At 47.9% G+C, this 27,701-nt stretch overlaps 1 protein-coding gene across 1 annotated transcript in view; it reads right to left on the minus strand.

Moving 5' to 3' along the window:
• Positions 1–831: 831 nt before the first annotated feature.
• TRAM2 (translocation associated membrane protein 2) overlaps positions 832–27,701 on the minus strand; it is a 46,634-nt gene continuing 19,764 nt past the window's right edge. The window contains exons 2-11 of the mRNA XM_053380424.1: positions 24,847–24,910; positions 18,087–18,196; positions 17,245–17,361; positions 14,040–14,098; positions 11,066–11,150; positions 10,373–10,443; positions 7,770–7,874; positions 7,067–7,210; positions 4,886–5,064; positions 832–3,064 (exon numbers count right to left, since the gene is read on the minus strand). Coding sequence (XP_053236399.1) covers positions 2,991–3,064; positions 4,886–5,064; positions 7,067–7,210; positions 7,770–7,874; positions 10,373–10,443; positions 11,066–11,150; positions 14,040–14,098; positions 17,245–17,361; positions 18,087–18,196; positions 24,847–24,910 — 1,008 coding nt within the window. The 3' untranslated portion in view covers positions 832–2,990. The remainder of the gene's footprint in view (positions 3,065–4,885; positions 5,065–7,066; positions 7,211–7,769; positions 7,875–10,372; positions 10,444–11,065; positions 11,151–14,039; positions 14,099–17,244; positions 17,362–18,086; positions 18,197–24,846; positions 24,911–27,701) is intronic.

A 27,701-nucleotide genomic window follows, 5' to 3' on the forward strand; every position in this document is an offset into this window, starting at 1 on the left:
TGCTACACGGTGGCTTGACAACTTTGTGCAGGAGGAAGCAAGGTTGTGCAGGCTGCTTTGTGCACCTTTTAAAAGTGATCCTCTGAGCTGCCTTGGAAGACATATGGCGCCGGTTGCTGCAAAGTCACGGCAGCTCTATTTGGTGACGGTGGGTTGTGCTGCAGCAGCTTGGAGTCTAGCACAACAAAGTAAGGAGAGTTCCCAACTTAAAACAGTGGTGTCTCTCTTTGGAACAGTGTCCAACCATGCTAAGGAAGGTGTTGGGCAGAAGGAAGGCAGGCCTGGCTCCCATTAGGCTCAACCAACAGAGAGAAGCCTTCACAGCTGCGTCCTGTTGGCTCAGCCCACTTCGCCTGACCTGCTTATAGCACCATGGTCCACCCAGCAGCGCCCTTCACTCCTATTCAAAACAATATACAGATGAGGTATATTTGGGACTCAACAAGGAGCGACAGGCACACGCGGGTAAGTTTGGCTTCGGCTCAGAATGTCCCTTGTCTGGACATCCCAGGTTTTGGAGGAAAGGGAAACTGATGTCTCCAGGTACGCTCCCAAGTAGCGCCAACAAGGGAACAAGAGTGTTTCAACTCCTCATACTTGGCAACGTTCCCAAAAGCTGTGCAACCGGTGGCCAAGCAAGCTCAACCAAGCCCTGCCTTGGCTGCCCCTCTGTTTTACTGTCCTGGAACATGAGATAAAAACACAGCTTGGTGGGTTAAAAGTTACGCCGACTCAACTGAAGGACACTACGGGATAAGGACGTGTGCACAAAAATAGAAAGCTGGAAATGAAATCTGCACCAGTTACTATAAAAGATCCCATTTGGGGGGCGGGGGCGGGAAATATTTAAAATAATAAACCAGGCATCTGGTGGCTTGAACGCGGCGAAGAACCACCCGGTCACTCGCTCGCTGTGAAGGGCTGCTGAACAAGCTGCCACTCCCTAGCCGGTGTCAACCCTTTGCAGAAGCCTCCTTAGCATGCATAAATCGGGAGGAAATGCTGTTGGGATCAAGAATGCAGCAGAGAATGGCACAGGGGAACATCCACCACCATTTATGGCACAGGAGAATGGACGCTTCAAGCCCCCAGTGTCTGAGGCACGAGGTTTCTACGTAGCACTTGCTGGAAACGGCAGCTGGGCTCCAGTCCTGCTTGCAGGCTTCCCAGGGGCACCTGGCTGAGAATGCTGGACTCAATGGACCACAGGGCTATAGGGCATAAGATGCTCTTATGTTCTTAAAACACGTGCAAGGTGATCCAGTTGCACTGGGGGCAAAGGCAAGTCCCAAAACCCTGGCGACTGAGGCAGACACAACTGCACTAAGGAGGACAGCGGGTACCGTTCCCTGAAAACCAAAAAGGGTAGCAGTACAAAGAAGCTGTCAGTTCTTCTTGGGTGAAGGACCTATTCCCTCTCCCAGAATATGCTTCTCACTGTTAGTTCCACTTCAACAAAAAGAGGAAATGTAGCAGTTAGAGAAGGGTGGCCCCCGAGGTAGACTGTACACTGAGTGCCCCCACCAGCTTTGAGAATAGGTGACAGTAGATGGAAAGCAGTTTCACCCATGAGAGAGATTTCCTCTCACCGCATTCATAATACACCCACGTATTAAAGGTTAGGAACTGTACAGCATTCTGTGTGGAAGAAACCTATGTAGCCTTAGAAGAACACCATTCTCAGGAGCTGCAAAGAGCAGCCAGAGTGGAAATGGGTTCAGATCCCCTTGGACAAAACTTGTGAAAAAGTAGGGGGGTGGGGACGCCTGAAAAACAGAAGGCTACGGTTGCCATCCTAAAGACACTCGCTAGGGAAGAACAAGAGGCTTACTTCGGAGCAAACTTGCACTGAATATGCTGTACAGGCAATAATATTGCTGTCCTATGTTGGTATGGATGGACCACTTGAACATGACAGACCCAGTAATAAAGATTACACCAACACTTCATGAAGGAAACTTGCTGCAGAGGAAACAAAGGCATGAGGAAACTGTCCGCTTGTTAAGTAAGGAGGTCACAGACCACCCACAGACGTCTGCCCTGATCTGCTATTTCAGTGAGCAGTGAATCTTCTCCCTGGACTAAGGCACAGTCGGCTGAGGATGATTCTCAAGGCCTGGGGAGATGCAAAGCATGTCTGACACATACCAAGCTGCCAGGCCAGCAGGTCTATTTGTTGGTGTTTCAGGAGAATGCAGTAAATTCTATTTTCGGCTAAGAGGAAGCAGTATTGGAGAGAAACTGCGTGCATCTGTCCCCTTCTCCAGAATGCAGCTGGCTAAAATTTCAGTCTCTGCGAATAGTCATAGCACAACCCAAAAGTTACATACATACTAAATTATGTTTGTGCACTTCGCCATCTTGTTGTGAAGGCCTGGCACATTCTAAACGCTCTGCTAAGATTACTAGATATGTAACAGAATTAGGAAATGCAGGCAGAGAAGGGACCTTAGAGGTTTGCTCCATTTCCCCCTCCAATGCCATTTCCCACAAACTCGCTGTGCAAGAGTGCATTGTCTGAAGGGGACAAACCTCCACATACTAGCCAAATGTTCTATTGTCCCGGCAACGAAGCAAATCATGTCCTACAGACGCCACCTCTCCAAACCACGAGCTCCGGCGAGAGTGAGGTGGGTGATACTAAGGGAATGGGATTCCAAGGAATAATCGTTTACAAAAACATCTATGGGTGCAGGAAAAGCAGCAAGAATACATTGGAGGACAGATTAAAATGAGCAAAAAGAAAATACACTGGCTGAGGAAGGGGTTTGGTGTTCTGAAGCCCCGCTGCGGATGGAGAGGGGCTTTTTGGTTACTGCAAACTGTCTGGAGGCAGAGAGAGGGGGGGAAAGAGCTTTTCGGTGGTACGTTGAGTCAAGCCGTTTGAAACCGGGCTTGGTGAAGACACAAGCTGCTTCTTATTCCCAGAGTCCTTAGTCTCGCATTTTCCATTTCCTCCTCCAAGATTCCTTGAAGACTGTGCTTTGGCTCTAGGGAGACTTGATTTTCTTGGTCCGCGGCGACGTACCATTTTCTGCTTTCACCACTCCGTTTTCATGGTAGCCTGAGGTGTGGGGAGAAGGAGAAAATGGTATTTTAATAAAAGGCTTCAATAGGTACTTGTACAAGCCTTTTAAAGACTCAAAGAATGGAGTCTGGAATGCTGTATTTAATACTACAGTTGTAGGGTGAAGGCAGTGCCTGCCACCCCCCTCAGCTAACTCTGACATTGTCCCCTGGGGTTTTCCGAAGCCACAAGTATGGGGTTTGGTGGTATGAGCAGAACTGCTCTACAGGAAACATAGCTGAGGCTCCTGGCAGATTTATCCTATGATGGCTTAACTGGTCATATTCTACCATCCCTCCAAAGATCCAGCAGTAGCTCACCTATGGCTCTCACGAATCCACCTATTCAGGAAATTTGCAGTGCCAAAAAAAAATTGCTTGGGCAGCAGCATGTGAACCAAAGACTATTATCTTGCCCGTTAGACCCCAGGGAGTGACTGGGTGAGATGGGGGGGGAGCTGCAATAGGTGTCTCTGGGCCACTAATCCTCCCCCCCCAAAATATGTGTGTTCTAGCTGCAGCAGCTGCTTGGGACCCAGCCAGGTCTGGCCTGTTTCAGAAGAGCTCATTGTACAGACCAGAAAAAGCCACTATTGTCTACTAGCTGCCTAAACGAGAAGAGTTGCCCAATTAAAACAACCCAAGCCGCTTATTCCTATATATCTTAACAAATTAACCAGATCTGCATATATTAGGCATATAAAAGAACAACATGTGTCACAGCAACAGGTATTAGCCCAGAAGAGGAGTCTCCCACATTCTTTTTAACACAGAAGATGAAGGTTAATTCTGTGTCCAGGGCGGCTGTCTACCAGCTCCACCTGGTACGAAGGCTGAGACCCTACCTGCCCGCGGACTGTCTCGCCAGAGTGGTGCATGCTCTAGTTATCTCCCGCTTGGACTACTGCAATATGCTCTACGTGGGGCTACCTTTGAAGGTGACCCAGAAACTGCAATTAATCCAGAATGCGGCAGCTAGGCTGGGGACTGGGAGTGGCCGCCTGGACCACATAACACCGGTCTTGAAAGAACTACATTGGCTCCCAGTACGTTTCCGAGCACAATTCAAAGTTTTGGTGCTGACCTTTAAAGCCCTAAACGGCCTCGGTCCTGTATACCTGAAGGAGCGTCTCCACCCCCATCGTTCAGCCCAGACACTGAGGTCCAGCGCCGAGGGCCTTCTGGCGGTTCCCTCATTGCGAGAAGTGAGGTTACAGGGAACCAGGCAGAGGGCCTTCTTGGTGGTGGCACCTGCCCTGTGGAACGCCCTCCTGTCAGATGTCAAGGAAATAAGCAGCTATCTTATCTTTAAAAGACATCTGAAGGCAGCCCTGTTTAGGAAAGTTTTTAATATTTAATGCTGTATTGTTTTTAACACTTGATTGGAAGCCACCCAGAAACTCATCCAGATGGGCGGGGTATAAATAATAAATAATAATAATAATTATTATTATTATTATTAATATTATTATTATTATTCCTGCTTCTTTTCGTTCTTGATGAGTATTTTTAAATATATATATTTTCTGCTGCCCAATTAATCTTTTCCTCCCAGCTGAACAATATATATATTTTAAGAAACTGATTAATCTGACCACACAGTCAGCTACACACTAGAGCTAAGGCACATCGCAAGCTGCTTCTCACACCAAGTAGGGCCCCTGCTCCCTCTTGCTCAGTACTGCCTGCGCTGAGCGGAAGCCCCTCTGCAGGCTTCCAGGCAAGCCGCCTCTCGGAGGGGATGCAGTGCACACGCTCGCCCACACAGCGCTCAGAGCTCAAACCAGACACGGGTGTGATGCCCCAGCAGGATGCTCACCTGACTCCCTTTTTATGGTCTTCAGCTGCTGCTTGCCATGGGTGGCGGCCGCAGCCGCAGCGGCTTTTTTCCTAGCGCTCTGCTCATTCCAGTACTCCCGCCAGCGCCGCAGCTGAAAGTGGATGAAGCGCCACATCATCCAGGCCTGTGAGAAGCACACCAGAAGCAGGACGCACATCCTGGGGGAAGCAAGCAAGGGAAGGCAGGCTGTGACTGAGCGAGGAGCCGGCCGGCTTCAAAGGGGCGCCCCGGGGAGTGAAAGAGGCTGCCGATTTAAACACCTGCCTTTCCGTATCAAAAGCCCTGGGGAAACCTAGACTGAGGGCTGGCACACCCAGGTCATCAACTCTGCCACTGCCCATCTTGGGCTGGTGGGCATGCGCATTTTGCTTTGATCCACAGCCAGATCTCAGACGGCGCTGTGTGAAAAAAATCTTGAAGATAACGGTGAACAGCTTCATTCAGAGGACTCATTTCCAGGGAGAAGCTATTTGTGCTTGTTTACCCTGAGAACAGGGACGCGGGTGGCGCTGTGGGTTAAAGCCTCAGCGCCTAGGACTTGCTGATCGAAAGGTCGGCGGTTCGAATCCCCGCGGCGGGGTGCGCTCCCGTTGCTCGGTCCCAGCGCCTGCCAACCTAGCAGTTCGAAAGCACCCCCGGGTGCAAGTAGATAAATAGGGACCGCTTACTAGCGGGAAGGTAAACGGCGTTCCGTGTGCTGCGCTGGCTCGCCAGATGCAGCTTGTCACGCTGGCCACGTGACCTGGAAGTGTCTGCGGACAGCGCTGGCCCCCCGGCCTATAGAGTGAGATGGGCGCACAACCCTAGAGTCTGGCAAGACTGGCCCGTACGGGCAGGGGTACCTTTACCTTTACCTTTACCCTGAGAACAAGGAACGGGGGTGGCACTGTGGTTTAAACCGCAGAGCCTAGGGCTTGCCGATCAGAAGGTCGGCAGTTCGAATCCCCGCAATGGGGTGAGCTCCCGTTGCTCGGTCCCTGCTCCTGCCTAGCAGTTCAAAAGGACATCAAAGTGTAAGTAGATAAATAGCTACTGCTCTGGCAGGAAGGTAAACGGCGTTTCCGTGCGCTGCTCTGGTTCGCCAGAAGCGGCTTAGTCATGCTGGCCACATGACCCGGAAGCTGTACACCGGCTCCCTCGGCCAGTAAAGCGAGATGAGCACCACAACCCCAGAGTCGGTCATAACTGGACCTAATGGTCAGGGGTCCGTTTACCTTTACCCCGAGAACAAGGGACGCGGGTGGCACTGTGGTCTAAACCGCAGAGCCTAGGGCTTGCCGATCAGAAGGTTGGCGGTTCAAATCCCCGCAACGGGGTGAGCTTCTGTTGCTCAGTCTCTGCTGCCAGCCTAGCAGTTCGAAAGCACATCAAAGTGCAAGTAGATAAATAGGTACCGCTCTGGCAGGAAGGTAAACAGCGTTTCCGTGAGCTGTTCTGGTTCGCCGTAAGCAGCTTAGTCATGCTGGCCACATGACCCAGAAGCTGCACGCCGGCTCCCTCAGCCAATAAAGCGAGATGAGCACCACAACCCCAGAGTCGGCCACGACTGGACCTAATGGTCAGGGGTCCCTTTACCTTTACCCTGAGAACACCAGAAGCTTCAGCTAGACTGGTGCCCCATTCAGGCATTATGTTACCCTCGGGTAACGTAAACTTCGGGTTCGTTACCGGCAAACCCGGAAGTGTTTTGCCGTGCACGCATGTGCAGAAGCGGTCTACCGCCATGTGCACATGTGCAGAAGCAGCACTTCTGGTAGCGAAAACTTTGGGATACGGCCGGACCTCCGGAACGGATCCCGTTCGCAACCGAAGGTACCACTGTATATTCTAAACAAACCCATGGCACCTCTCTTATGGCTACAGGCACAGTCAAGTACTAGTTAAGGGGGATTTCTAACAGGTGCCCACTGCAGTCAACGCTGGTGCCAATTTAACACTTAAACGTGTTTAAAACCCGCAGGGGAAAGGGAAGACACAAATCCTGTACTTTATGCCGTGGGAAAGAGATGGGAGCTGGACTGACTGGGAGGGAACTGTACTGCTCTCATGCATTACTTCTGCACCAGGCCTAAAGAGATGGTGCCCTGAACTCATCCAGCACCCCTGTCCTTGGGCTTTCCTTTGCTCACCTCCCAGAAACAAAATGCGCCTGAGCCTTACCTGAAAAGTAAAGTGTTGAAGTTTCCTTTCTCGGGGTCAAACGCCTGGTTCTCCACTCGAGCCAGCCCAAAGCCAATGACCAGCACGGATAGGGTGAGGGTGAAGAGCCGGGAAACGACAAACACCACTGCCCAAGCATTAAACCTTGTGGAATTAAACAGGAGACCATTCGACATTTCAAAAGGGGGATACTTGCCATGCCTCTTAGGTGGGCATTTTTAATAATGTACAGGAGCTGTCAAAGACTGTCAAGAGGCAGTAGTAGCGCTTCAGAAGAAATGCAGTGTGCAGGTTATTTCAGTGGTGCACCCACAAAACACTACACTGAGCTGTAGTCAACTAAGTCCTATTCAGAGTAACCTATTGAAATTAACAAAACTATGTTAGTAGTCACTCTTAATTTCAATGGGTCTACTCTGAATAGGGCTAGCACTGAATGCCGCCTATAGGGTGTGATTCAACTAGTGAGTCCCGTCAGTAGAAGTTATTCAGCAATTATGTTAGAAGTCTTTCTTTCTTTCTTTCTTTCTTTCTTTCTTTCTTTCTTTCTTTCTTTCTTATTCACATCTAGAGTATAACAGGAGATGATACTGGAAAGGAGCATCTAGTCTTAGAATTCCCCAGACATTTGCTAGTGAGCCTCAGAGGCTGCGGGTAGCCATGAAAGGAAAGCCATGCTTCACCCAGACAAAAGAGCACTTACAGCTTCTCGTTGTTTTCATCTGTGAAGTAGAACAGGCGAGCCATATGGAAAAGGAATTCAGCTACGTACTGCAGCAGCAACAGGATGAGTCCCAGGCGTGTGAGGCTGGAGAAAGGGAAGGACAATGGTGATTGCAGTAGAAGGGATGAAACCTTTTGAGCCTCCTCTTCCCTCTCCCTAGCATTTTACGCCAAGATTCCCCTCAGAGTCCCTTCCGACTCTATAGATCTATGAGTTAAAAGGCTGTGCTGCGATCATGGAAACTATCAGGCGAATCAACCTTGATTCCACCTCACCCCACTCCTTTCAAAGACCAACGCTGAGTTTTACTGTGCTTTCACCAAGGCCTCCCAATTTTATGTGACAAGAACACCAATTGTGAAATTTAAAAATCAAGCAAAGTCTCACATATAAAGTATCAAGGTGGTGCAGAACGACATATGCAGGTACAATGAACCTTAAGATACCATAAAAACGATGCAGAGTAATCATAAAAATGACTGCCTCATCCTGAAAAAATGAAAACAACTGAAAACAACTTGGGCAAAAAAAATGAGAGGCACAAATACAAGATGCGTGACACCTGGCTTGAGAGCAGTACATGTGAAAAGGATCTAGGAGTCTTGGTTGACCACAAACTTGACATGAGCCAACAGTGTGACGCAACAGCTAAAAAAGCCAATGCAATTCTGGGCTGCATCAATAGGAGTATAGCATCTAGATCAAGGGAAGTAATAGTGCCACTGTATTCTGCTCTGGTCAGACCTCACCTGGAGTACTGTGTCCAGTTCTGGGCACCACAGTTCAAGAAGGACACTGACAAACTGGAACGTGTCCAGAGGAGGGCAACCAAAATGGTCAAAGGCCTGGAAATGATGCCTTATGAGGAACGGCTAAGGGAGCTGGGCATGTTTAGCCTGGAGAAGAGGAGGTTAAGGGGTGATATGATAGCCATGTTCAAATATATAAAAGGATGTCACATAGAGGAGGGAGAAAGGTTGTTTTCTGCTGCTCCAGAGAAGCGGACACGGAGCAATGGATCCAAACTACAAGAAAGAAGATTCCACCTAAACATTAGGAAGAACTTCCTGACAGTAAGAGCTGTTCGACAGTGGAATTTGCTGCCAAGGAGTGTGGTGGAGTCTCCTTCTTTGGAGGTCTTTAAGCAGAGGCTTGACAACCATATGTCAGGAGTGCTCTGATGGTGTTTCCTGCTTGGCAGGGGGTTGGACTCGATGGCCCTTGTGGTCTCTTCCAACTCTATGATTCTATGATTCTATGAATAGGCCTTTGAACGTAAAGAGGTCTTCAAGAGATGCCTGGAAGTTAGCAGTGAGGATACTTGATGAATCTCTGCTGGGAGACATTTGCTACGTTTAAATCACTGGGCTAGTCTTGGGAGGAGGCCATGGGCTTTGCTGTGTAGGAAATCAATTGCTCTACCTCCTGCTCAAAGCCTAGAGACTTTGGGGCAAACATGCTTAAAAAAAGAAGTGTGTTTTAACACCGTTACAATCATTGTGAAGAAAAAGCAGTTGTCTAGGCCCCTGATCCAATGCCATACTTCCTACCCAAATGGACCCCCCCATACCACGTCCCCATGCTAAATCTCCTACAGCTGTTTTTTGTGTGGGGTTTTTTTTGCCCCAGAAGGTGCTGTTTACTGCAAAAATAGCCATGTTAAGCATCCCTTTTAAAAAGCATGACCAGCATAATACAGTCAGTGGGAATTTTGAGTGCAGCACCCAACCTCTTGGCCTCTTCTCCGATGGCGGTGCTGTTTTGGGCGTGGGACAGGCCTTGGCTCTGACAATTGTCTGACTTTATCTATTCCTTTATTTATTTTATTCAACAGATTTCTAACCTGCCTTTAAGAATGTCTACTATCACAAGGCGGTTAACAACATTGTTGGCCTCTGTCTATCTCGAGAGGCAATGGAGAACGCCTCTGGGGATGAAGTCAAATGGCTGTGTTAGCAGCACCCAAGGGACCTCCCTGGGCTGCAAGCCTGAGCAGTACGTATGGAGGTCCTGGTGTGCCAGACAGTAACACCCCCTTCTGGGCCTTGCTGAGGTGGCCCAAAGGAAAGCAGAGCAATAGTTCGGCACTAGCCTGGCTGCAGGAGTTGCCCGAAGGAGGCATACAAGCCACCATCCAACTGTCTTAGGGCTCCACTCCAGATTTGCCTTTTCTTCTCCCAAATATATCCCACAAAGCGGTGGAAGTTTAGGACCACTTTTCCTTCCCCGAGATGGGCTGCCTTCCCAGGTTGGCCAGCCCCATCCGCCCCTCCCTTCCCTCTACAGCACGTGCAGAAACAGCCTTCTGTTGGACCCACTATCTTTGCAACATAATCATACAACAAACAACAATATATTAAAGCAAAAATTAATAAACAAAGGGCTTAGGCAGGTCCTCTTAGAAGACTGGAACCCAAGCCTGCTTTCTGTGAAGTTTTATTTAAAACCGAAGCAAACTATACAGCTTTGGAGCTGCAGACAGAAAAACGCAGGAACTATTTATTAGGAGTTCCTTTTAACCTGAAGAGAAAGCAGGTGTGCAACATTGCCATGTTGAAGACAGTGGGACCCTCAGAACTTACTTTAAGAGGTATGCTCCAGCTATATGCACTAGATAGAGGCTGATATATTGCAGCTGACGAGGAATCTCTTCCTGCAAAGAAAGGGGAGACCAGAAGAAGCCAATGTGAGTCGTAAGAGGCAATGACTGGGCTGCACCTAACATGGGCGAAGCAGAGCAGGTGCAGTCAAACGCAGGGCCTTGGTGCATCTCGCATCAAAGAAATCCGCATGCCAGTACAACACACTGCTGCACTTTCCACAAGGCTTCCATGGAGAAATTCAAATAAGTTAGTGGGAGGGTGTCTTTCACACACCACTAGGGTAGGAGAGCAGGAAAAGTGCTTTTCAAAGTATTTTCTACAACTGTGAAAATGTACCGTGGCTTTCCTTGGCCTTAAGAAAAAGCATCAACTTGGAAACTTCTTTGTCAGTTTAATATTATTTTAAACATTCATTTGATTTTTTTGTATTAAAAAAACTTATTTATTTTGCTTTGTATTTAACAACTCCGCTGGTAACTATGGGTGAATGAAATCTCATGCGGACACGTGAGTGGGTTGGCAGAGGAGGGACTGATCTCTCTCGCTCACCCATTGGCTTAAAAAATGCAGGCTAGTAGCTTTTGTGGCCTCATCAGCACAACACCCACCCACCCACCTCTACTGGCCTCCCAAGAACCCCAAGAGAAAGTTAGTTAGGATGATGGTACTCACCTTCCGCACCTTTTGGAAATATAGTTCAGGCAGTGCATGCAGCCAGTAGGACAGCTGGCAAAGGTAGAAAAACTTGACCTGGAACCTAATGTTTAAAAGAAGTGCATTTCTTAAGCATCCACATGAAGCAAAACATTTTTTGCCATTCTCCCTCCTGACTGTGAGGTCCTCCTTTTGAAGCTTAACGGCACAGACGTTTCGGAAACAGAGGATTCCTGAGACTGTCTTAGCAGATGAAAGCTGGCCACTGACCCTTGGGAATTGCTGCTGCAAAATATGTTGTGACGAAGGGAAGTGAATCACTTCTGCTAATCTGGTGCGCTCTGGCAGGCGAGGAAGCAGATGGCCACATCCTATCTCTGTGCTGGGTCCCAGGCAGAGATGTGAGTTTGCCAAAGTGGTGCTTTCATGGCTGTGCAGCTGTCGTGAACTGCTGAGCGGCACCGCTAGAGGGATGATAATATGAGTGGCAGCCTGACTTGGTTATAATTCATGCTCAGTGATGACAACTCAGGAATCGGACGCATCATTGACACATAGACTATGGAAAAACTACACACTGTATCCAAACAATATTTATTTAGGACCCACGGGGCAGCCAAGGATATTGACAGGATTCAGGACTGAGGCTGATGAGACAAAAGAGTTCCAGAAGATCTACACAGCCTAGGAGAAGAGTAGCCTTGTGGAATCAGGAGCAGTTTGTTTCTAATGCCAGCTGTGAGGGTCTCTGGGGTAACTTTTATGCCTGTTAAGATGCTCTGCTTTACAGTAACACTGAAATGTTCTCAGGATACGGAGGAATTTTATTTTTTTAAAAACTGCATACTTAAACTGAGGCAAGCAAAACTAACCAAAAGCCAGTATATAAATCTCCAGTGCAATTGCCTTGAAAAAGTATGAATACCAGAGTTCAGAGCAAAATTGTAAATTTATCGTTTCAGTTCCTTCATCACCTGCCCAAATTACATTTAAGCGCAGGGTAAGATTGGATGTCGGGACCTGGGTGGCGCTGTGGGTAAAACCTCAGTGCCTAGGACTTGCCGATCGCATGGTCGGCGGTTCGAATCCCCGCGGTGGGGTGCGCTCCCGTTGTTCGGTCCCAGTGCCTGCCAACCTAGCAGTTCGAAAGCACTCCCGGGTGCAAGTAGATAAATAGGGACCGCTTACTAGCGGGAAGGTAAACGGCGTTTCCGTGTGCGGCTCTGGCTCGCCAGATGCAGCTTGTCACGCTGGCCACGTGACCCAGAAGTGTCTGCGGACAGCGCTGGCTCCCAGCCTCTAGAGTGAGATGGGCGCACAACCCCAAAGTCTGTCAAGACTGGCCCGTACGGGCAGGGGTACCTTTACCTTTTTAAGATTGGATGTCACCCATGGTGAGTGATAAAGGAAGTGAGGCCCCATCTGAACAATACACTTAAAGCAGTATCATGCCACTATAAACAGTCATCGCTTTCCCCAAAGAACCCAGGGACATGTAGTTTGTTAAGGGAGCCAAGTGTTGTTAGGGAACTCCTGTTCCCTTTTGAGAACTACAACTCCCAGAGTTCCCTGCAAAGAGGAATCAATAGTTACACCACTCTAGGAATTGTAGCTCACGCTGGGCGCGGGGGGATGTGGGCCTCTTGACAATTCTCAGCACCCTTAACACACACCACTATCTCAAACAGACCCATCAATCATGCCATTATGTGTGCACTTAAATCACATGCCATTATGTGTGCACTTAAAGGAAATGTCATCATTTCCCCTACATTCCTACAGTGGTCAGGGTGTGGTCTGAAAGCACCTGATCTAGGGGTGACCACAGCTTGGCACCTTCGGTTCCACGACAGGAGAAAGGTGAGATATAAAATGTAAGGAAAATAAAATGTAATATGGGATTTTAGTTCAAGAACCAGACACAATTTCTCAGAATGCAAAAGGAACTCCATGTGAGTGTAGAATCAACACAATCTTTTTTATCTGGCTGGGTCGAACCTTTCAGAGCTCTTTTCATAAAACACCCTTCTTGCGATGACATGACATTATTAATACTGGAGGGGAAAAAGCCTTCAGGGACACAACTGATACATCACAGAGAATTTATGGAGTACTTCTCTGGAACTGGAAGGTCAAAAGGTGTGCTTGACCCCAACATTCCTAAGAGAAGTATCAAGATCAGGATTTGCGAACAGACACAAGAGCAGAAAAATGGACCTGAAGTTTGCTAAGGATGCTGTCTGGATTACTTGGGAACGAACTTCCTGCGGTTGGGACACAATCCTTTAAGAAGCGCCCAGCACAATGCGCAGTCCGTTCTTCCCCTGCTCTAGACTGCCCCTCTGAACACCTATTGGCAGACAGTTTCCTTTTCCTTGGAAAGGGAAGCAGCCGCAAGAGTTAGCCTCATGGGGAGCAAGACCATTTATGAAGCAGAATTATTGTCCATAGACAGTTTGGAGGCACAAGCACACTCCTACAAGGAAAGTGAAGTCCCCCCAATCCCTGGAATAAAATGGTTGCCTTTAAGTCTAACAACAGAATTCACTACCACAAGTCATAGTGCTTGTTGGCCACTTGGAAAGCTCTAGAAGGAGATGAGATCATTTTGTGGAGGAAAGGCTACTGGTCCTGATGGCAGAGACCCTATGTCTCTGAATACAAATTGCTGGGGATTCCAGCACAGGAGAGGAGAAGGCTCTCAAGCTCATGTCCTGCTTGCCCAATGGGGCATCTGGTTGGCCACTGTGAGAACAAGATCCTGGAGCAGAGAGGTCTTTGGAAGGAGCCAGCAAGGCCACCTCAGGTTCTTAAGGACAAGGATTAAGCTTGCAATATCAGCATCGCACACAGGAGGGGGCTGCAAGATCACTTCTGGCCGGTTTGAAGATGCAACTGAAGAACTCAATTCACCCTTATTCCTGTTATCACTCACTCCTGACCTCAGATAAACCAACAAGAAAGGAAGTGGTTGTACTCTGTGGCTACTTACGGGAGATGAACATGAGGGTAGTTCTCCCACAGACTCTTGGGGTTTGATAAGTATCCTTCCTGAAATGAAGGAAGACACACAAAGTAAGAGAGGGAGTGGGGAAGAAAGGTGAGTTTGCAGCGAAGTCTGGCTAAACAACAGCTGCCCAAGTCCCCATCACCTCTGCTAAAGTTTATACGTCTAGGTGACAACTCCAAGCTATTGCGGAAGACTCTGTGCGAAATATAGACACCTTTTCTTTGTACAATAAGCAAAAGGTGGGGAAGTTCTTTCTACGACAAGGGTGGGGAAACTGCGACCCTCCAGATGTTGTTGGACTACAACGCCCAGACTACCTGGCAAGGCTGATGGGATGCAGAGCTCAGCAACAAATGGAGGATCACAGGTTGCGCAGCCTTGTTTTTCAGCAACAGCAGTTGCAGATGAGTGGGGTTGGTTGTTGGCCTCTGTCTGTCTTGAGGGACAATGGAGTGGCGTCTGGGGACGAAGTCAAACCAGTGTTAGCAACACCAAAGTGACCTCCCTGGGGCTCAAGTCTTGGCAGTGTGTCTGGAGGTCTTGGGCTGTCCGGATAACAAGACTCCCCTCTTGGTCCCTGTGATGTGGTCCAAAGGAAAGCAGTGCAATGCGTTTGGCCCCAGCTTGGCTGCAGGAGTTGCCAAGTCATCATCCAACCATCTTAGGGACTCCATTCCAGATTTGTGTAGGATTTTTACCCCTTTGCCTTTTCTTCTCCTGAAGCTATCCTGCAAGGCAGTGGAGGTTTCAGTGTTTTTCCTCCTCCTAGATAGGCAACCTTCCCAGGTTGATGAACCCCATCTGTCCCTCATTTCCGTCTGCAAGCAGCATGTGTGGAAGCTGCCTTCTTGACCGCTGGACCCACTCTTGCTCTTGTCTGCTTAATCTGCCACAGCTTGACTTTGCATGAAGGGAAGTCCCTAACTCACCAAGGGTTTGAGACCAGGGTACTGAAACAGGAAAGACACGCCCCCCCTCCAATACACACACAAATGCAAATCCCAACACTCAAAGTTCAGAATCTGAAAACCAAATGCAGAATGAAACCGTAAAACAGCTGCAGAGGACAGAAGTGGCTGCTGGGCAAAACTCATAGAGTTTCAGGGCTCAGAGAAGCCTCCTTCAGCCAGGCATCATCAGCGCTGGCACAGAAACAGCTTTAGATGTTTACTCAGGAGACAACAGGCCCTGCTTAAGCAATCTGGGCATAAAGGGGTGTGATGGGGAGGGAGAGAAGCTTGGCTGACAAAGCCTCTTAGATAAAAACCATCCTGCTGCTTCTTTCTCAAGGCAGATGGGCTGAAAAGAAGGTTTGAGAAATGGAACCAGGTCCCCACTTCACCACCACCTCTCCTTCTGAAGGTCCCCCCAAGGCTCAGCTGCAGGGAAGTATCTGCCTCCCTCAAAAGTGCCATTTGCAAATAGATTTAAACCAGCAACACTGTGATCAATTTCCCACACATTTCAAGATGAGACCAGCCCAGTACCTCTACCAAAGTCATTCAGTGTAAAAGCCATAACTGGTATGGTTATGATGCAACTGGAGTTCCAGCAAGCGTGCTGGCATTCGTTATGACCCCACCCTGGGAGGCAGTGGCAGGCCGTGTATCTGAGAGGACCAAAAGCACTGGCTGTACTCAGTGCTGCAAGCCGAGTGCTTGTCCTCTGGTCTGTGCCACAAGCCATGTGGCAATGGATCCATGGGGAGACACGTGGCAACAGGAAATGGCAGCAGCTAGTAGTCTGATGGCTGCTGCAGGCAGCGCCACCCAAGGAGACTTCCCTAAGGAACAAGGTCACATGGACTTCCTTTGCTTAGGAGATAGGCTCACTGCCTGTCACAATGGCCATGGAAGGAAGTAATTCAGAACTGGGCCTTTTGTGGTTAGTGGAGGTTTGTCTTGAAGCTAAGATATCTGCCATACAGAAGTCAACTGCATATCAGAAAACCCCACCCCGGTATCTGGGCTGACTGCAGAAAGTAACCAGAAACCCCAGATTCATTTTAGAACATTTGCGCTCCCTTGTGTTCAAGGTGCAAAAGGGATTGGTAGGAAAAATATATAAACTGCTTAGAAAATCAATGTACAGAATAATCATCAATGATATACAAATTCAAATTTAAAAGTAGGTATGAAGTTATATGTCCGGAAAGTTCTTGTAGAAAGAGGAAAGTTTTTAACAGGCATCTAAAACAGTTCTGCGAGTTTACCTGCCTAACCGTAAGTTCCAAGGGGGGAGAGGGAGATTCAAAGCAGCGGTGCTGCCACACTGAACTAGAGACTCCCCACAGATACAGAATGAACCAGTATATGGCATGCATAGGAGTCCAAGTTCTGCAGATCAAAATGTTCGCATGAGGAAGGTGGTCCTTCATGTAATCTGGTCCTAAGATGTTAATTTATTTTTATATACTAACAATAAAACCTGAGATGTGGCCCAGTGTGAACTTTAATTTTAAAAAATTGCACCCATACAGATTTAAAACTGGCTGAGGTCCATCAGAGAGCCAGATTTTGAATTTCTATACCAAAATACAGTGGTACCCCGCTAGACGAATGCCTCGCTAAACGAAAAACGCGCAAGACGAAAGGGTTTTCCGATTTTTTTGCCGCTTCGCAAGACGAATTTTTCTATGGGGTTGCCTCGCAAGACGAAAAATTTTTTGGGTTCTTGCGAGTTTTTTCCTTTTTCTTAAAGCCGCTAAGCCGCTTATCTGCTAATTGCCGCTTATCCGCTAATCTGCTAAGCCGTTAATAGCCGCTAAGCCGCTTATCTGCTAATTACCGCTTATCCGCTAATCCGCTAATAGCGGTGCTTCGCAAGACGAAAAAACCTGCAAGACGAAGACACTCGCAGAACGAATTAATTTCGTCTTGCGGGGCACCACTGTACTTGTTTTGGTATGTCATACAATTCCCCACTTTAGGTTCAGAATGTGACCTGAATAGCAAGTGGACATCAATACACTTTGCAAAGTCAGCAGTGTATGTGGGGAGAGTTTGAACCATTCCCTCTAAGTCCTACCAGCAGACTCACATCCTAAATTAAGAGGTGCGTTGAATAAGGTGACCCTATTTGGCCACTCCCCGTAATGTGATCACATATGAACAAAGGAGAAGAGCAGAGAAAGCAAGCTGCACCCCCATGTATAAATTCACATCCAATCTTTCTAAAGGAAGCTTACCGTTGCCAGTACATATAGGCACCAGGCCATGGAGGCAATATGAAACGCTACCAGCTGCCCAGACTCATTGAACTTGCTGTGCTTGATCTTGGAAAGGTGGAGCCTCCGGTTGATTTTCTAGAAGAAAACAAAAATTCAGCAAGACTGGAAGACAAAACAAAGCATCCTACGCCCTCAAGAGACAGTAGCTCAAAGCTTCTTTTTGGCATGTCAGTATGCCAGCCCTAGAAAGTTCAAATCAGATGATCAGAGGATACCAATAAAGGGTCCACCAGATATTTTGACTTGGCTTAATAACCAGCAGCCATTATTTGTGGGTGCAGTCAGTCCACCCTAAAATGCAAACTGAACAAGGCCCAGCGAGGGAAGAAGGAGAGAGCAATGCCACAAAAGCCTGAAGATGTCAGAGGGACCCAAAATAGCCCCAAAAGGAGAACACTGAAAAGAAAAGAAAATCTCACCCAAGCTCAGGAACAAGCAGAAGCAGTCCTGAGAAGGCAACTGACTTGTTCCAGGCAGGAAAGAAAGAAAGAAAGAAAGAAAGAAAGAAAGAAAGAAAGAAAGAAAGAAAGAAGACTTGAAAGTTAAGAGAGGGAAGTTATAGTTGTCACAATGACACAAGTTCACATTCTTCAGTCCCACAGTTTGGTAAAAGCTGAATGAGAAACAAAGCATAACATTCCTCTTCAAGTCCATTTCACCTTCTAGAAAACGGGACTAAATACTTTCCTGGTGCCAAGGGGCCACAGTAAAAAGCAACTATAAATCGGAAATGTTCTACTGCCCACAGCACAAGGGAGCGGTGTAGGTACTGGCTAGCTTGTATGAAAAGCAAGACTTACGTCCAAAGCATACTCCTGCACCACAGCATGCAGAATTATTGCTATGAAGATGTAGAAGAGGATTGTGACCAAATCCTTCAGCCCGTAGTGATAAAGAACAATTTCACCATCTGAAGAAGAGGAGTGGGGTAAGGGAGGAAGAGATTAACATTAAAGAGTTAAGCTGGGAAGCCATATAGGGATCAAACTTTTAAAGGCACCCGCTAAGAGGCAGGATTTAAGTAACAAAGAATTAGCTCAAATGTTGGCAAGAAGCAGAAACAGACCACCATGAGTTTAGAAGAACTGAACTTAACCAGAATGCAGAGCAGATGTGGACAGCTCAACACACACACACACGTTTACATCTCCTTCCCACCCGGTCGGTCCTCTGAGAGGCTGTTTGCATGATGTGTTATTCTGAGATAAGTGTCCCATGAACTCCCTTCATCCTCGGATTTATTGCCATGTTCCTTGGAGGCAGGGGGGTCTCAATCAGAAGGTGAAGTAGTTCAGAGGACTCTGGGAAGACCAAGGGTCCTCAACTCACCTATTTTTCATCCCCGGGTAAATGACTGTGGGTGGGTCGAGATCACAGTTCCATAGCGAAACACAGTGACCTGCGAATGACCCAAGACAGTTAGCAGCAGAATCCAGCTCAGGGCTGCTTCTCACTTTACATTTGTCCCTTGTGTACGGATCCACCAGAACAGATACACAACTCATGCCAGCTGTGAATGGAGGGTGTACATTGACATCACAACTTTCTTGTCATGACATATAGAACAGGGTTGCCATATGTCTGGATTTTCCTGGACATGTCCAGGATTCCAAGGGCAAAATTACCATCTGGGGGGATTTTTAAAAACTCGGCATGATGTCTGGGTTTTTGGAAACAGAACCAAGACGCTCAACAACTTGCAATCCTAATATAGAAGCAGTGGCACAGAACCACTGAACTGGAAGGAGGGGGACCTTGGGATCACAGAGTGCAGGATCTGTAAAGCGGGATGCGATTGCAGCATCACCAACAGATGGGCACCCAGCTTCTGCTTAAATATCTCCAGCGAAGGAGAGCCCCCCCACCTTCCAAGGGAGTCAAGCAGCACCCATCTTCTCTCTCTTAATATTTAGCCAAAATCTATTTCCCTGCACTGGTTCTAATCCTGTTCTCTGGAACAAAGGGAACATGCCTGCTCATCTTCCGTGGGACATTTGAAGATGACTGTTGTGTCTCCCCTAACAGTCTAAACTCAGCTTTTTCAACCATTCATCACAGGACTTGGTGTTAAGACCCTTCACCTTCTTGCTGTCCTACTCTGAGCACACTGCGGTTTGTCGATGCCCTTCTTAAAACTCTTGCGCCCAAACGTAAGAAGAGTCCTGCTGGAGCAGACCAAAGGCCCATGTAGTCCAGCGCCCTGTTCTCACAAAGGTCAACCAGGTGCCCATGAGAAGCCAGCAGGACCTGATCGCAACCCCACTTGGTCCTCCTGTGATTCCCAGCGCCTGAAATTCAGAGGCCCAGTGCCTCTGACAGCGGAGGCAGAAACAAAGCTCTCAGGGTACATAGCCACTGAGAGCTTTGTCCTCCATATATCTGTCCCATCCTCTTATAAATAATCGAAATTGGCAGCCAACCACTGCCACTTGTGGGAGGGAATGCCATGGTTTAACTATGTGCTGTGTGAAGTGCTTTTCTGGGGGCGTCCTGAATCTTCCAACAGTTTCATTGAATGTTCCTTAAGCATTGAAAGAGGGAGGAAAAAATTACCCATCCACTATCTCCACAACAGGCTTAATTCAATGACATCACTTCTTACTCGCCCTTTCTATAAAATAAAAAGCCCCCAACATTCGAACCTTTCCCCATACAGAGGTCCTCCATTCCCTTCGTCATTTTGGTTGCTCTTTTCTTGACCTCTTCCAGTTCTGCAGGATCCTCTTTGAGGTGAGACAACTAGACCTGCACACAGCATTCCAAGTGAGCTCACGCCATGGATTTGCATGAAGCTGTTATCATATTGGGTATTTTTAAAACCCCTTTCCTAATGATCCCTAGCACAGAATTTGCCCTTTTCACAGCTGCCACACTCTGGGTCGACATCTTTGAGAAGCTAGCAGCTATGACCCTAAACTCTCGTACCTGGTTGTCACCCCATGAGCATGTATGTGAAACTAGAATTGTTTTTGGCCCAGTGTGCCTCACTTTGAACGTGCTTACATTGAATTGCTTTTGCCATTTTACTGCCCATTCTCCCAGTTTGGAGGGATCATTTTGGAGTGTCTCAGAAGAGGAATGTCCAAAGGAAAACAGACAGGACCCAATGCCTATTCATGACCTGAACACAGGACTTCTGATGATGGAGTCTAGAAATGCATTAGCCTCATTGGCTGCCCTGTTGCTCTGCTGACTCACGTTTAAGGCTGGCTGCATCCCAATGTTCTAGTCTGTCAAGAGCGCTTTAACTGTTAGAATCATAGAATCGTAGAGTTGGAAGAGACCACAAGGGCCATTGAGTCCAACCCCCTGCCAAGCAGGAAACACCATCAGAGCACTCCTGACATATGGTTGTCAAGCCTCTGCTTAAAGACCTCCAAAGAAGGAGACTCCACCACACTCCTTGGCAGCAAATTCCACTGTCCAACAGCTCTTACTGTCAGGAAGTTCTTCCTAATGTTTAGGTGGAATCTTCTTTCTTGTAGTTTGGATCCATTGCTCCGTGTCCGCTTCTCTGGAGCAGCAGAAAACAACCTTTCTCCCTCCTCTATGTGACATCCTTTTATATATTTGAACATGGCTATCATATCACCCCTTAACCTCCTTTTCTCCAGGCTAAACATGCCCAGCTCCCTTAGCCGTTCCTCATAAGGCATCGTTTCCAGGCCTTTGACCATTTTGGTTGCCCTCCTCTGGACACGTTCCAGTTTGTCAGTGTCCTTCTTGAACTGTAGTGCCCAGAACTGGACACAGTACTCCAGGTGAGGTCTGACCAGAGCAGAATACAGTGGCACTATTACTTCCCTTGATCTAGATGCTATACTCCTATTGATGCAGCCCAGAATTGCATTGGCTTTTTTAGCTGCCGCGTCACACTGTTGGCTCATGTCAAGTTTGTGGTCCACCAAGACTCCTAGATCCTTTTCACATGTACTGCTCTCAAGCCAGGTGTCACCCATCTTGTATTTGCGCCTCTCATTTTTTTTGCCCAAGTGCAATACTTTACATTTCTCCCTGTTAAAATTCATCTTGTTTGTTTTGGCCCAGTTCTCCAATCTGTCAAGATTGACTCTAATCTGTTGACTCCATCTTCTATGATGTTAGCTACCCCTTCCAGCTTTTTGTACATGTGACAAACATCCTCTCAACATGTCAGCTGTAAAAATGTCCTAGCAGTGGGTCTAGGACAAAGCCCTCCAGCATCCCACTCAAGATCGCCCTTGTTTCCAAGTTACCTCCACATTTGTGCCTTGCACCTTGAAGAGTAGTGATTTAAAGGTGTGCCCCAACCCATTCACAACAGGCATGAGGTATGCACATTTTGTAGTCTGGTATCCTAAGGGACGTGGGTGGTGCTGTGGGTTAAACCACAGAGCCTAGGACTTGCCGATCAGAAGGTCGGCGGTTCGAATCCCCGCGATGGAGTGAGCTCCCGTTGCTTGGTCCCTGCTCCTGCCAACCTAGCAGTTCAAAAGGACATCAAAGTGCAAGTAGATAAATAGGTACCGCTCCGGTGGGAAGGTAAACGGCGTTTCCGTGTGCTGCTCTGGTTCGCCAGAAGCGGCTTAGTCATGCTGGCAACATGACCCGGAAGCTGTACGCCGGCTCCCTCGGCCAGTAAAGCGAGATGAGTGCCGCAACCCCAAAGTCGGCCACAACTGGACCTAATGGTCGGGGGTCCCTTTACCCATCCTAAGGTAAAAGTGGGAAGTGCCTTTGGAGCCCCCAGAGTACCTTGGTTCTTTATTGCAGGGTGTTAACATTACAAACCAGGGATAATTACCTGAACCCGGTAGCCCCTGCACAAGCAACTGAGGACCCTAGATTAATGTGCACTTTTTTGTTACGCAAATAGTAGCCATGGGGAAGTCTGAGCAGGTGGTGGTGAGAAAATTCAACTTTTACTACCTCCTGAGTCTGTTGTTTGCATTTCAAAGGAAGCCTCCATTGAGACCCATCTCTTCTCAGAATTACTGTCACCAGCCTGGAGATATTAAATTGGTAACACGGGCAGCTAAGTTTATACTGCGCTGCCCCAGCAGAGCAGACTGTACAATCTCAATGCATAGACAGACAGAAACCCTGAGTCTCCAGGGTTGCTAATCTAGCTCTTTGCATCAGCACGCGGATCATTTGAATATGAGGCTCCGGTTGTCAAGTGAGTCAGACCTAAAGCATCCAGAGCCAGCCCACACTCTTTTTCTTGAAGAGCTGTGGTTCAGGGCACGTGCCAAAGACCCCAGCAGCAGCGAGACACATCGTGAAGTGGGTGACTCAAGCTGGGTATTTCCACAGCTGCAGAAGGAAGGCCTGAGGGAGCACCTCCGTTTGGAAGTGCTTTATGAACACAGAGGCAGGGCAGCAGAACTGAAAGCGATGCTGCTCTAAGTTCAAAGAGGGCCTTTTTAGTGAAATATTTCTCTCTCTTTTTTTTTCTTCCCTTGGATAATGAGCGCGGCCCCTTAAGTCTCCAAGTGGTGCAGAGAACTGTGGGACCTCTTGCCTCTCGCCCCCACCTGCCTGCACCCACTTTCCCTCACCTCCTGGGGCAAAGAGCTGGGCAGGCTTGCCATAGCGCAGGCGAGGAGGTGGAAGGGTGCCAGGAGGACCTGAGAAGGGCAATGCCCCAGGTGGCCATTTGTGGGAGCAGAAGCTTCCCCTGGGGTTGTACTGCTGCACTCCCGTTTTGCTGCTCTTGCCATTTTGCTTCGTCTTGTGGTTTTAAGCTTATGGTTCTCATCAACTGTACATTGTTTAAAACTGCGGCATTTCACGTGACGTGTCCTGGAAGCACAGACATCATTCTCATTTTCTACAAGGAGTTGCTGCATGTTTTGTGCAAACACACGTTAGAAGCCTAATGGTGGCTTTTCTCTAGAAAGCAGCTTCCGGGGAGGGGACTGTGGCCGAGAGGAAAGAATGCTTAACCCTTTCTTCAGTCCATCTGTTTCCCTGCTCCATATCAGCACCCCAGTAGGTTTTCCTATGGCACAAACATACACACAAATTTTGAAACCCCACAAAAGCAGGGCCAGGGGGGAACAACCTGGAGTGGAGAATTGATAGGCTAACGAAAGGGGTTGTTCAGCCTTCCACGTAAACAGCTCCTCTGCTTTCAGTCTCACCCATGCAGAGCTGCTTCACCAAAATGAAAACTGCAGAGAGCTTGGCATGTTCCCCTACTGTGTAGTCTAGCCTTAGACACAATAATAATAATAATAATAATAATAATAATAATAATAATAATAATAATAATATATTTATACCCCGCTCATCTGGCTGAGTTTCCAACAAAACACTAAAATATTAAACATTAAAAGCTTCCCTAAACAGGGCTGCCTTCAGATGTCTTCTAAAAGTTTGGTAGTTATTTTTCTCTTTGACATCTGGTGGGAGGGTGTTCCACAGGGCGGGTGCCACTACCGAGAAGGCCCTCTGCCTGGTTCCCTGTAATTTGGCTTCTTGCAGTGAGGGAACCGCCAGAAGGCCCTCGGCGCTGGACCTCAGTGTCCAGGCAGAACGATGGGGGTGGAGACGCTCCTTCAGGTACACAGGACCGAGGCCGTTTAGGGCTTTAAAGGTCGGCACCAACACTTTGAATTGTGCTCGGAAATGTACTGGGAGCAAGTGTAGGTCTTTCAAGACCGGTGTTATGTGGTCTCGGTGGCTGCTCCCAGTCACCAGTCTAGCTGCTGCATTCTGGTTTAGTTGTAGTACCTTCAAAGGTAGCCCCACATAGAGCGCATTGCAGTAGTCCAAGCGAGAGATAACTAGAGCATGCACCACTCTGGCGAGACAGTCTGCGGGCAGGTAGGGTCTCAGCCTGCATCCCAGGTGGAGCTGGCAGACAGCTGCCCTGGACACAGAACTGACCTGCGCCCCCATGGACAGCTGTGAGTCCAGAATGACTCCCAGGCTGCGCACCTGGTCCTTCAGGGGCACAGTTACCCCATTCAGGACCAGGGAATCCTCCACACCCACCCGCCTCCTGTCCCCCATGTTACTGCTGACTGCTCTGATATTCATAGGAGGAGGTTGGAAACCATCTAATAAAAAATAAATAAACCGAACACACTGAAACCTTTATGACGACATGTTGACAATGGGGTGGGAAAGGTTTGGGGGGGGAGAAGTCCCTCACTTTTCCAGAAAAAGTTAAACATCTGGCCTGAGAGCTGGATGAACTTGGGGCTGGATGGGGAAAGGGGACATAAAATGAGCATTCCTCCGTCTCCTTTTATGTGACAACCCATTCCCAACATGCAGGGCATTTCTGGGGTGAGGCAATCAAGCAGGGGTGGTAGGGGGTGCTTTCATGCCCCCTGTGGAGGGCCACAGATTCCCTCACCATGCGGTTATAATAATAATAATTTTATTATTTATACCCTGCCCATCTATGGGGCAAATGGAGGGAGAGCAAGGCCCACAGGCGATATAATCACAAGGAAGCTGGACTGTCATGGTGGTGACACAAACCTAGCTAATGGGAAATCCAGGGCTCATAGCTTGCAGGGTTGAATACCACCAGAGTGCTACCAAGGTATGCATAGGCTGCCTTACCTGCTGTAGGCACACTGACGTTATACTGAGGTAAGATGAACAAGAAGGCAGTCTTGGCTGTGACCTGTAAAGACAAAGTAAGTTGCTCTATTAGTTTGTATGGAAGTCCAAATGGAAATCTTTTTGCCGCAGGCATCTTGTGGGTCCCAGAATGCGAGTGATAACCCTGTCCTACTGCTCCAACATCCTCGACAGGAAGGACTCCACTGCAAATTATTTTGAGAAGCGAGAAGTTAAATTCACTTTTCCTGCAAGTGAACACAAATATGCAAGACTACAGAAGCATGGGAAACCAACTTGGCGCCTGCCATAACTTTTGGACTGCAGCTGCGATTAGCCCCAGCTCACCTGGCCAACAGACAGGGCTGGTGGACATTGTGGCCCAAAGCACCTCGAGGGCACAAGGTTGGCTACCACTGTTGCAGATGTGCTTCCTGCTTCCAGGATACAGTTGGTGCTGCTGCCTGAGCTTGACTTTCTATGCCTTTTTTTGGGTGAATGACTGAATCTGTATGTGCCAGAATTTCCTCCAGGTAGGATAATTCTTCCTCCACCTGATCTCTAAAGAAGAGTGTTTGCCACTGGTCTCCTTTTCCCCAAGCCAGGCTTAAGTGCTTGAAGCTGAAGAAAAACCAGGGAACCAGTAAAGCCCTCCTGCAAGGGTAGGACTGCTGTGTTTTTAACAGCTGTGTGGCAGCTAAAAAAATCAGCAGCTCAAGGTTGTCTGGTCATTGCATGATGGGGGAAGACTGTCCTAGAAAATTACTGCCTGCTATGCAGCTGTGGAGGAGGCAAAAGGCCCTGTTGAAAACTGTAGAGCATCCAATTCATTCCCAAGCGAAGAAGAGGGGACAAACTCCCCCAAGATTTCCAGGTCCCTGAGGATAAACATCAGAAGAGGCAGACGGCAATCCAAGTGTGGGTTGAGGCATAGAGGCTAGCAAGGATATAAAGAAGGAAGTTAGTCAAGCAGAGCCAAGATAAATAAGGAGTTTGTAGCTAGGAAGCATCAAGCGGAAAAAATGAAGGCAAGTATTAGCCGTCGGTTCCTCATTGTATACCCATTATGTCAAGTATGCACTCTGGATGAAATATAGCTAAAAATGTTGAAACAGAAGAGAGCACAGCCTTCAGCAGCCAAGGGGTGCAGATGGGCGTCGGAAAGGCACAGGCTTAGAATTGAGAGCGGAAGAGGGACTTTAACTGAAGTTCATTTGCAGAACGGAGGAGGAGTTTGCTTTCCTGCTGCGGACGTTGCAATAAAGAGCAGCCCGTCTTGGAGAAGGGACTGCAGCAGCTGGAACTGGGCCCGATACAAACAAAATCAATGAGTCACCCACTGGGAAAGAATTACACAGGCAAGAACAAATAATAATAATAATAACAACCAGGAGACTGAAGCCTATAGCAGTTGTGTGTGTGTCTGTTGGGAAGGGAAGGGTAGTAAACAGCTACATTACTAGAAAGCAGAACTTGCAACAGCTAGACATGGATCACTTTCTTGATCTGGCAGGGAGAGATGGGGGAGGTAGCAGCAGACCAGGCAAAATTTTGGTCTTGCAACTGCAGTCACAGCAAACAGGGCACAGAACTAGGGAGGCAATATGCAGGGATAGGGTTCTCCTGGTGCAGACTGCTGAACTGAACAGAACCTGATCAATAGCTAATTTTACCACTAAAGTGAAATACTGTCCTCTTCTACACTGGTCACGAAGCCCACAAGATATTCTGCACTTGCAAGCACAGATCAACTGAAACACAATTTTATTGACTTTGGGGTCTTCTACACCCTCCCAGTCTACCAGCATTTTCAAGAAGAGGTCCTAAAATACAGTATCTCCTTATCACTGAGTTGTGTGTTTTCTTTCTGTCTCTTTTACCAGGGAAGAAGAAGAAGAAGAAGAAGAAGAAGAAGAAGAAGAAGAAGAAGAAGAAGAAGAAGAAGAAGAAGATTTATTGGTTGCTTTTTCTTGCCAAAGGCAATTCAAAGCCCATGACACAACCAGAAGACCCCAAAGAAACACAACCCCACATAGATACATTAAAAAAACCCAAAGCAGCCTCCAGGAACTGTACGGCTTCTGCAGGCCACCTGCTTATTCGTAATTAATCCTGATTTTATTGCTCACACAGTGGTTAAACTATGCCTGTTCTTTATTGGTATTTCTTACGATTTTGTTGCAAGCTCTGAGTTTGTGTGTGTGTGTGTGTGTGAGAGAGAGAGAGAGAGAGAGAGAGAGAGAGAGGGAGAGGGAGAGAATTTCAGTTATAGACAATAAAGTTATAGAAAATAAAGTGATGAAAGAACAAAGAAAAGAAGGGGGAGAAAAAAGTGCAAAAATACAGTAAGAAAAAATAAAAGAAAACAGTAAATATGATCAGTTACATTTCCATACATTATTATGCAGATACTGTATATAAATACTAGGTAAAGGGACCCCTGGCCATTAGGTCCAGTCGTGGCCGACTCTGGGGTTGCGGCGCTCATCTCGCTTTATTGGCCGAGGGAGCCGGCGTACAGCTTCCGGGTCATGTGGCCAGCATGACTAAGCCGTTTCTGGCGAACCAGAGCAGCGCACGGAAACACCGTTTACCTTCCTGCTGCAGTGGTATCTATTTATCTACTTGCACTTTGACGTGCTTTTGAACTGCTAGGTTCGCAGGAGCTGGGACCGAGCAACGGGAGCTCACGCCGTCGCGGGGATTCGAACCACCGACCTTCTGATCGGCAAGCCCTAAGCTCAGTGACTTAACCCACAGCACCACCCGCATCCCTGTATATAAATACTACTATTGTCTAAATACATGTATGACAAAGAGTATCCCTTCTGCATTCCTCCTAATTTGCCTGTGGG

This window comes from Podarcis raffonei, chromosome 3 (assembly GCF_027172205.1).
Source record: "Podarcis raffonei isolate rPodRaf1 chromosome 3, rPodRaf1.pri, whole genome shotgun sequence".
In the NCBI taxonomy this organism is placed as follows: Eukaryota; Metazoa; Chordata; class Lepidosauria; order Squamata; family Lacertidae; genus Podarcis; species Podarcis raffonei.